At 58.0% G+C, this 9815-nt stretch overlaps 1 protein-coding gene across 2 annotated transcripts; it reads right to left on the bottom strand.

The window, feature by feature from the left end:
- C2cd2l (C2CD2 like) lies at positions 1 to 8721 on the bottom strand. Of its 2 annotated transcripts, none has more exons than XM_048343971.1 (14): positions 8234 to 8721; positions 5980 to 6075; positions 5469 to 5588; positions 5196 to 5306; positions 4993 to 5109; positions 4782 to 4893; positions 4463 to 4571; positions 3808 to 3872; positions 3591 to 3718; positions 3329 to 3503; positions 2508 to 2609; positions 2232 to 2365; positions 1859 to 2144; positions 1 to 1038 (listed from the first exon to the last, which is right to left on the bottom strand). In XM_048343971.1, exons 1-14 carry the CDS (start codon positions 8591 to 8593, stop codon positions 827 to 829), a joined length of 2127 nt encoding a protein of 708 aa, XP_048199928.1. In that variant the 5' UTR covers positions 8594 to 8721; the 3' UTR covers positions 1 to 826. The 2 variants fall into 2 exon arrangements, with proteins under 2 accessions (XP_048199928.1, XP_048199929.1); XM_048343972.1 differs by having other exon boundaries at positions 5205 to 5306; positions 8234 to 8608.
- Positions 8722 to 9815: the final 1094 nt, after the last annotated feature.

Raw genomic sequence — 9815 nt, 5'->3', positions numbered from 1 at the left:
TAAACTCCAATTTCACTTTAATTTAATAAATTAAATTCCAAGCCATCACACAGCAATGGACATGATCACCCCCAGCGCACAGCAGTGCGGCCTGGCTCCTCCCCACCACCATCTCAGTGTCCAAACGCAGTCCCCAGTGCCAGCTCCTCCCGGCAGGCTTCCTGCCAGCTCCGCTCCCCCTCCTCACGGAGCCGCTGCTCTCGTGGAGAAGGCATCGAGTACAAAATGGTAAGAAAGGGGGCCCGGAGGGGAGCAGTAGGGGAGGCAGGAAGGTGGGGAGTGCCTGCCCCCCCATCCCGTGCCCTGGCCCAGCTTCCTAGGGGTCACGGAGGACCTCAGAGGCAGACAGTGGGGCCGGTCTGAGAGGGGACCTCCTCCTGGGAATTCCTACTCTTCAGGGACAGAAAAGAAGGGTCACCTGGGAGAGACACCCTCTGCCCTCGGTTCGCTGAGGGCCCTCGACCATACATATAAATAGAAAAAGAGAATAAATAAGGGAGAAAGGTTGGCTGAGGAGCTGAGCCCCCGGCCTCGGCGCGGGGCCAGGGTCAGCAGAGGGCGGGTGCGTCCTTCCGCGGAATGCCCGCTCTTACTCCCAGATGTCACCTCCCCGTGTCCACAGCGACACTGCCATCTCTCAACACCTTCCTACGGCAAACACCCGTCCAACGGGTCCTGCCCCGGCCCAGGGTGCACGGGGCTTCCTAGAACCCCAGGGCTCTCCCGGCCCCCACGTTGGGAACCCAGGAAGGGGTACAGAGGGGGACGGAGGGGATGGTCGGAGAGGTCTCTTGCCCTCTCCTCGCTCCAGAGGTGAAGAGGTCCCTCAGAGCTGGGGGCTGGGGTTGCCATTGGCCTTGGGTTTGGATTTGAAGGAGAAACGCTTGATGAGGCGGCGAGAAAAGCTGCCGGCCTTCTTGCGGACGCTGGGTGCGGCCGTGGTGTTGGAGAGGTCGTCGTGTGATTGGCTCAGACCGGCTTCCTTCTGTCGAGGCCGCCGGCGGAAGATGAGCTTCGTGCCACTGCGCAGGAAACTCACTGTGGGGAAGAGGGGACGTTGAGGCAGAGAGAGGGGCATGGGGTGGGTAAGAAACAGAGAAAGTACAAAGGATGGAGGGACGGAAGATGAAGAGAAACAGGCCCTTGGCTTAAAGACAGATTTTCTCAGGAAAGAAAGGAGAACCAAAGGTGCATTTCATCTCGCCCATGAAGAAGGGGCGTGCCTGTCGGGTTCTGTGTGCACCTCTGACTCTGCCCCCACGAGGACTGTCCTGAGTGGACAAGATCTGCTGCTCTGTGAGGACAAACCGAGGCAGGGCCTCCTTCCCCTGGAAAGACAGAGGCTACACAGAGGTGTCTCCCAAGCCTATAAACCTTGAAGGAAAAGGTAGGCTGACACGGCCTTGTTTACTGCATTCCAGGGTGTGAGCAGGAAGCCATAAGTCTGGGAACTTCAAAGACGTACGTTTGGGGCCAGAGAAGGAGGAAGATGCTGACACAGCAGGGTTTGGATTTAAGAATCTCATTGCCCCAAGAAGTGATGCAGGCTTAAATCATAAATGGAGTTCTTGGTCGACAGGCTCACTGGTTAGCTAGTGGGAATGCATGGGGATCGACTCTATTTTCCAGCGGTCCACAGCTGGATCACTGCCAGTGGGACGATGCTAAGGTTGACTGGGGGAGGGATGTTAATACTCATGGGACCTGCCAGGTCCAGGTCCAGGAGCTGAGGGACACGGTGCCCCTCTGAACTCTACTCGGAGGCACACTGGCCAAGCCTCCTGTCCTCAAGTGTCTAGTAGGACCCAGACGGCAATACTGGGTATCAAAGAAGGGGGTCCTGCCAGTTTCTCCCCACCTTTGTGATCCTTGAGGCTGCGGGTCTCCAGGGCACCGGTGGACCCTGTTTCCGATTCAACATCATCCACAGATGGCCTTTCAGAAATGTCAGAACGCGTTGTCTCATCTGCTTCCTGGACACTCGTGGGACTGGAGAGGGCCTCTAGGGGTCCTGGGGACACGGCTGGAGGGTCCGAGGGAGGCGAGGAGGGACCCCCGCCGGAGCCTGCATCATCCTGCGCTGAGGCTTCCAGCGATGCTGCATAGCCCAGGGACAGGGCCAACTCGTCCTGAGCAATGGGCACCTGGCAGGAGGGGTGAGTTTTAATGGGCGGGAGTGACCCATCAGGGCATCCTCCCCGTCCTAGCTCCTCTTCCCAGAGCCCCGTTACCTTGGAAACACCAGAAATGATGAGAGTGCTGCGCTTGGTGGGTGTCTTCTTGGCTGCCCGCCCACTGGGCTCAGTCAGCTGGCGGATCGCTGTCTCTGCTACTGGGTCCAAGCCATTTGAAAGGTGGCTCTCCCCTGCCCGGGAGACAGGGTAGAAAAGCTGTCTTCGCTCTGGGCTCTTTCTTGCATTCAAATTCCTCCTACCCCACTCAAAGTAGATGTTGAATACAGGGCACTAGTGCCTACCAACAACTCCCACATCCCAGTCCCCACTCACGACTGCTGCTGTGGGAGGCATTGCTGGGGCCGCTGCTCTCACTCAGCACGGTTGTCATCTTCTCAGTCACCTCCACCTTGGACGGGGAGCGGGAGGGGGAGTCTGGTGGGTCGGGGAGGGTCAGTGAGCTGGAGATACTTTAGCGTGGACCCACCCCTGCTGTTTTTGTTGAAATGCAGATTTTAAGTGGCTCAGGGGGCAAGGCCGATTAAGGGGTGATTCGTCGGTCATAAGGGTGGCCACTTGTTCACGTTGCTGGTGGTAGGGGGCATAAAGATAGCACAGGAGCCAACCAGAGGGTGGGAGAGTGCCACAGGACTCACTTGGAAGTGTGGGGAGATGCCATAAAAACATGGAGAGGAAGCCCAGGATTCCCCAGAAGCAAGGGAATTGCCATGGTACCCCTAGAGAGGGGAGATGGGCGATGGGAGGGGGTGCCATGAAAGCTAGTGGGTTTGCTGGAGGATTCCACAGAGAACTAGAGGGCTGAGGGCAGAGGAAGGATCAAATAGAGACTTGGGGCTACCTACAAGGAAGGAAAGAAGAAGGAGGATGGGAACTCGAGCAGGAAAAAGAGCAAGAGTCCTACGTGAGGGGCTGGCAGCGTCAGAAGGACAGAAAGACAAGAGGAATCTGGTGAAATGGAGGGACAGAAAGGAAAGGCTGAAGAGACAAGGATAGGAGGAAGAAGTGATAGGACCTGAAGAATGTCAGGCAAAGGACATGTTGGAATCCGGCTTCCCTTCCCAGTTCCCTGACAGCTATGGGTCTACAGTCTAGGGCTCCTGGCTAGAGCTGGCTCCCAGGCTGCTCCTCTTTACCTAATTTGCCATCTACACGGGGCCGGGACTGGACCGTGGTGACGGTGGTGACAATGGTGCCGTCGGGCATGATGGTCCGATCCAGCTCGATCTTCTTAGTGGGCGTGATGCTGGGACGTGGGGTGGAGGGAGTGGAGGCGCCCAGGTTCCGGGGGGAGCCCTCCTCATACTGCAACTGCCAGTGGGCGGGAGGGCAGGGGCAGGGCCTCAGAGACTGCCCACCCCATGCCCGCCCATCCCCTCCCCCGGGCCAGCGTCTCACCTCCACTGCCATGGTGGCTGCCGGGCCCAGGGCCTTCCCTGGCCCTGGAGTGAGTGGGCACACCTGTCTTCGAGACAGTGGTCTGGAGGGGGAGCCCACAGGCAGTGTGACTTGGCCAAGGACCTCGGCTGAGGACAGGGATGGTTCGATGAGCCAGGCCCATGACCCTGCCCAGCACAGCACCCACCCAGAGGTGCCCTTTGGCCCCCACACTCACTGTCTCCACCACTGCTGCTCCTTAGCATTTTGAGAGTCAGCTCCCGGCTCTGGGGGCCCAGATCCCTAGGGGCCAAGAGAAAATGGAAATGTCAGGAAGGGGAAGTTCAGCAAACTAAGTTCACCCTTGGTTCAACGACAGGCCAAAGGTAGAGAGATGGATGTACATAAGGCAGCATCAGTACTCCCGTCAGATTATCCTCCCCTTCCCAAGAGGATGCTCAGGGCCCAGGGAAAATCACTCTCCTTAGCCAAGCATCAAATGCACCTGGTCCTGCTCCACAGGCTAGCTATTCCCTCTCTCAGATTCAAGCCACCCTCTTTCATTTGCTCAAGCTGTTCCCTCTTCCAAAAAGGTTTTTACAGACTAGAAAAGTCTACTTTTGCTCAAAGGCATGATTTAAATGCCATCTCTTCTACCAAGTCTTTTCAGATCCTTACTCTGCTAGGGGAATTGATATTCCCTACCTAACTACTGCCATGTCATGTTGTATAAACACTTGTGCCATCTTCCTATGCACAACCCCGGGGGTAGGGGCTGTTTCACCGGGACCTACCTAGAGCCTGGCATACCAATAGAGACCCATACCCAGGTCTACTGAAAGCAGAGCTGATTTATGCTGGGACTAGGTTTCAAGAGTGGGGTCCCGCCTTACAGTGCCAGGTCTTCAGTCCATTCCACCTGAGGACCAGCTCTCGTGGGCTTGGTCCATTTCTGCTGCACGGGGTTGTCCAGCTCAGCTACACAGCACACTTCCTCCGTGCCTGTAAGGAACCAAAAGTTACAGTGTGGGGAGGGTGTTCACCTTGGGGTCTTGTGGTTGCTAGGCAGGTATTCTCCCATTTGAGCCATACCCTGGCTCAAGAGTCAGAATTTAGAAGATGCTCAGAGAAAAAAAGGGAAGCCACTGAGAAATGCAGAGGGGCGGGAAATGCCTCCAGACAGCACCAGAGCCCCCAGCCATTTCCTCTTACCTCCCAGCTGATTTCCCAGATGAGATGCTCGAAGCTGCCGTAGGAGTAACCGGGTAGGTCTGGGGATGGCTGGTTGGGCTAGGGGCACTAGGGGTGATTTCTCACTAGGTACCTAAGAGCAGAAGGAAGGAGGTGAGTAAGGAGCAAGAACCCTGGCGTAGTATCTTGGGGTGGGGTGCACACAAACCTTTCAATTTGGGTACCCACTCACCAGGCCTCCTGGAGCAGGGCAGGCTCTGAGGTTAACCATCATGGCTGGCTGGGTGCTTACTATGGTATCTTTGATCAGTTCTTCAATTGTCGAGAACTCTACTTGTTCCTCACCTCTCTACAGAAAGGAGAAACGATGGAGCCCCTGTTCTGACCCCCTCCCTGTCTGGCCTCTTCCCGGGCCAGCCCCTCTTCCTTCCTTACCTCCCTGACCTGCAGCTTGGGAAGCACCGTTAGGCTGAGATCTGGGCGATCGGTGAAGACCCAGGACACTAGCAACCCCTCATCAGGGATTTCCTCCAGGCTGACTTCCAACTAGGGACAAAAGGATTGGGTGGTTGCCTCATTCCTCTGATGACTCCCAACCCCCGCCCCACCCTCCCTTCCCAAATTCCATCACGGGAGAGGGACCAAGCAGAAAACGCTTGGTCAACAACTGCCCCCCTGCTCAGCTCCGTTTCCCACGTTCTCCTCCACCTGTGTTGGTGGCAGTGTCAGAGTGACGTGGTAGGTCTCCATGGAGACGGCAGCGGGGGACTGCTGGGTCACGGAGACCGGGAAGTGCACCTCCTCAGCAGAGATCTGGCAGTGCAGCACCTAAGACAGGCAGGTGTGGAGGATGGGCTTACCCAGCGTTGCCAGGCCCTAGGATGCTTTAGCAGCCCCTCCCCACTGCAGCTTCCCTTAGGACACGGCCTTTTGGGGACCAAAGCCCCGCAATGAATCAGATAAAAGCCAGAGATGCAAAAATAACAGGCACGCACGCAGGCACGCACGCGCACCCACACACACACACACACACACACACACACACACACACACACAAAATAGGCCCATAACGTCAGTGGGATTTTCAGACTTCCTGAAGCCAATCCTTAGATCCCCTGAGGCCTTCACAGGTATCCAGATTAAGAGCCCTCTGGCTACAGTAGGTACCTTTGGGACCAGCCTTCCTCTTGCCACCAAGAAAGCAGTGCCCACCACTTACCATGGTGCGCTCTGATTGGTCAATGCAGGTCACATGACTAATGTTGGCTCTGGGTGGGAATTGGGACACCTCCTCAAAAGCAATTTGGATGGAGCTCTGAGGGCACAAATGAAGGCACAAAGTCAGACTTCTGGAACTGTCCCCCACAGGTCTGGCCCTCTCAGTTGCTGGCTAGGCCCTGGCACTGCGGAAGCCTCAGCTGCAAGCTGGCTAGCTTTGGGTCCCTGCTTGTCGCAGGGTTTTAGGACAGAAGGTATTCTACAAGGGGTTGCTGAAAACTGAGGGAGCTAGGTCTCCTCAGAGACTAGATTGAAACTCTGAAAACACTGGAACCTTCCGGGAATATCCGGAGCCTTCCTCTTCCCCCCACCTTCCTCTTCACTCCCTGCCTGCCCTGTCCTCAGCCCTTAGCCCCAAATAAAGACGCACAGAGAGGGGCTGGGAATGTGGCTTAGTGATAGAGTGCTTGCCTTGTTTACATGAAGCCCTGGGTTCAATTCCTCAGCACCACATATATAGAAAAGGCCAGAGGTGGCGCTGTGGCTCAAGAGGTAGAGTGCTAGCCTTGAGCAAAAAGAAGCCAGGGACAGTGCTCAGGCCCTGAGTCCCAAACCCCAGGACTGGCAAGAAAAAAAAAAAAGGTGTATAGAGAAAAAAAATTAATCTATGAGTTGTCAACTCTGTATAATAGCTGGACAGAGATACAGGGCCGAGATAAAGGTGAAAAGAGTAGGATCACTTGTTTTGAGTAAGAGGCTAATGACTTCTCCCAGATGAATTAGATGTGAAGTTAAAACTATGTCTCTAAATTCTGGGAAAATGAGATTGGCTTAGTATGGCCTTTGGGAACTGCACCAGAGGTACTGAGAAGAGGTAAACTCAGAGGGCAAAAGGGTCCAGGGCCTGGTTAATTCCTCAAGCAGACAGTGGGATGGTATTAGGACGCAGAAAGCTGCTTAGCCTCGGCCTCAAAAGAGCTGCTCCCTAATTCTCCCACAGCAGTGGAGAGCAGGATGGGAAGAATTGAGGAGAGGACACAGAATGGGCTAGCAAACGCTTCAAGTCTTCAGACACAGGAACAGAATCCACAGAGCTCACTCATATGCCTGGCAAACCAGGAGAAGCCAATGTCTGTGCTCCAGTAGCTGTCTCCTTCAAGGGAGAGAGAGGAAGAAGGGTGCGTAGAGCCTTCATCGCCTCTGCCCCTGCAAGGGAGGCCAGTGTCCAACTGACTCAGCTGCCCAGGGAGTTGCTTCTGATCCAGGCAGGGACAAGGTACACGGAGAGCCAGGTGGAAGGGTAGGTTCAAGGTGTAAAGTGACAGATGTCATCTGGCTTTCTGATAGCCAGCCGAGAAGAGGAAACAGAGCAGCTTCTCGAGGCCACTTCTGTTTCCAGGCATCTGGAGAATGAGGGAGGGTAAAGATGCCAAGCTCCTGGTGGCTGGAAATGGAAAAGCCCCTGGGATCGGGAGCTGCTAGATAGTGAAAGCAAAGGAGAGGTTGCTGGGCCAGGATGGGAGGGGGCTTTCCACCCAAGTTCAGTCTCATGACCACGCTTCCTGCCCACTTCCTGGGAGGCCAGTAGTCCATGGTGCAATGGGAGGAAGTAGGCTGAGCTGGTTTATGGCTGACCCTCAAGGGGCAGCTTCAAGTTCATTTACTGGAAAGGATATGGATGGTCAACATGCTCTTTTAACTGAACACTTCCCCCTTCGACAAATACATCGCAGGCCAGCATGGAAGCGAAGCACGGGCAGTAGCGGTGAAATTACTGATGGATAGCTAGGAAAGCAATTCAGAATCCCAGCCAGCCCCCCACCCCCCGAACCCGGAGGGAGCATGAAATGTTAACTGGGTGTGGTGGCACGAGGACCAGGCAAATTCCTTCTGCAGGTGCACCAGTCTCCCCTTGCCCAACCAGTACTCCGAAGAGGCGGAAGTGCCCTCAGGCACGGGGATTAGCGTTGCTATGAGAACAGTAACTTGTGCTCGGGTTGCAGCCAGAGTACCTTGTCCACAAAAATAGATCTGAGATGTAACTGGATTTCTGCACCACCACCACCACCACCACCCCCCCCCCAGCCTCACCTGCACCCCCTTCTCTGATCTGAGAGGGAAAGAAAAGCCTCGCTCTGGAGGGTCCCCAGTGGATCCTTAACACCCCCCCTCCCCGGCCCTCCCTCCTGGCTCCAGCAGGCCCTCCCCGGCACGGAAAACCCGAGGGGACCCCGGGGAGGGTCCGTGCGACTCACCCCAGCCCGGCAGGCCTGCTCGTTCAGGGCTCGGACCCAAGCCCTTTGCCAGTTCTCGCGGAAAGACTTGAAGGCGAAGAGCGACGCCAGGAGGCCCCGGACGCCGGGCTCCTCGGGGGCGCCGGCGCGCGTGGCCCGCAGCCGCAGCAGCGAGCGCCACACGCCGAGCTCGCGGAGCGCAGCCCCGGCCTCGGCGGCGCGGGCGGGTCCGCGGCCCCGGCCCCGGCCTCCGCGGGCCCGCGCCCGCCACAGACCCCGGGCGTACTGCAGCAGCCAGCCCGCCACCGTGAGCAGCGAGGCGGCGAAGAGGACCAGCAGGGCCGCCCAGCCCGCGTCGTGCCGCCCCCAGCCCGGATCCATGCTCCGCGCGGGCCGCGGGCTCCCGGCTCGGGCTCAGCCGCGGCCCCGGGGGAGCATGGCCCGCGCGGGCCGGGGGGCGGGCGGCCTCCCCCGGGGCCGGGCGCGCGGGCTCCGAGGCTCCCCGGGGTCCTCGGGGCCGGGACGCCGCGCCTCGGTCTCCGTGGCTTGGGGTCCCGGCCGCTCGGTCCGCTGTGCGGCCCCCGGCGAGAGCCAGCCAGCACCCCGATGCCGCCCCCGGCGACCGGTCCGCGGAGACGCGGGGGCTCGGGCTCCGGCTCCCCCGGCTCCGGCTCCGGCTCCGGCTCCGGCTCCGGCCCGGGCAGGGCTGCGTGCGCCGAGCTGACACTGACAACACGGCCGGCGCGCCGCCCCCACCCGCCCTTAAAGGAGCCGCGCGCGCCCCGGGCGGGGCCGGGCCCGTGGGGCGCTCGGGTAGCCGGGGGAGGGAGGGCGGAGGAAGCACGTCGCGTGACGTCACGGAGGGCAGAGCGCTCCGGGATTGGCAGGTAGGCGGGATCTGCGGCGGCCCCGCCCCACCCTGCGGTCGGGGTGCGCCCCGCCCCGGCCAGGCTCAGAGCGCCCAGACCCGCGGATCCGAGCACCACCTGTTTCCCCCTAAGCTTCACACACTTCCACGTGGAAACCCCGCGGCGTGAGGGAGGAGCTGACCCCTGTGGAAACCATCACTGCTCCGGGTGAGGAAGAGCAGGGCCTCCCTCCCAGGCTGCCAGGCCGGAGCAACCCAGGGAAAGCAGACACTGACCCTGGTGGACAACAGGTCACACGGAATTTCCTACCACCACCACCACCCCCCTTCTCTTTTGGAGCTAAAACTTAAGAACACCTCCTGTTCACCTTCTTGCTCAAGTGGGCTTGATGTTGAGATGTTTCTCGAGCCCGAGGCTACATCTGTTCTTAAAAATAATACATTTCCATAGTAACAGCCCCTGCCTATGGAGCACATGTAGAGAAAGAAGGCGGTAATGAAAGGGCTAGCAACCCGGCACTGGACTATCAATAGCTTTGGTCAGGCTGGAAGCAAGGCTCAAGTGGTAGAGCACTCGACTAGCAAGTCCTGAGTTTACTAGTCCAGAAGACTTTTCCAAATAAATATGGGATACAGGGCTGGGGATATGGCCTAGTGGCAAGAGTGCTTGCTTCCCATACATGAGGCCCTGGGTTCAATTCCCCAGCACCACATATACAGAAAATGGCCAGAAGT

Source organism: Perognathus longimembris, chromosome 3 (genome assembly GCF_023159225.1).
Source record: "Perognathus longimembris pacificus isolate PPM17 chromosome 3, ASM2315922v1, whole genome shotgun sequence".
Classification (NCBI taxonomy): Eukaryota; Metazoa; Chordata; class Mammalia; order Rodentia; family Heteromyidae; genus Perognathus; species Perognathus longimembris.
The sequence above is the reverse complement of the archived record's forward strand: the minus strand, read 5'-3'. Positions and strand labels throughout refer to the sequence as shown.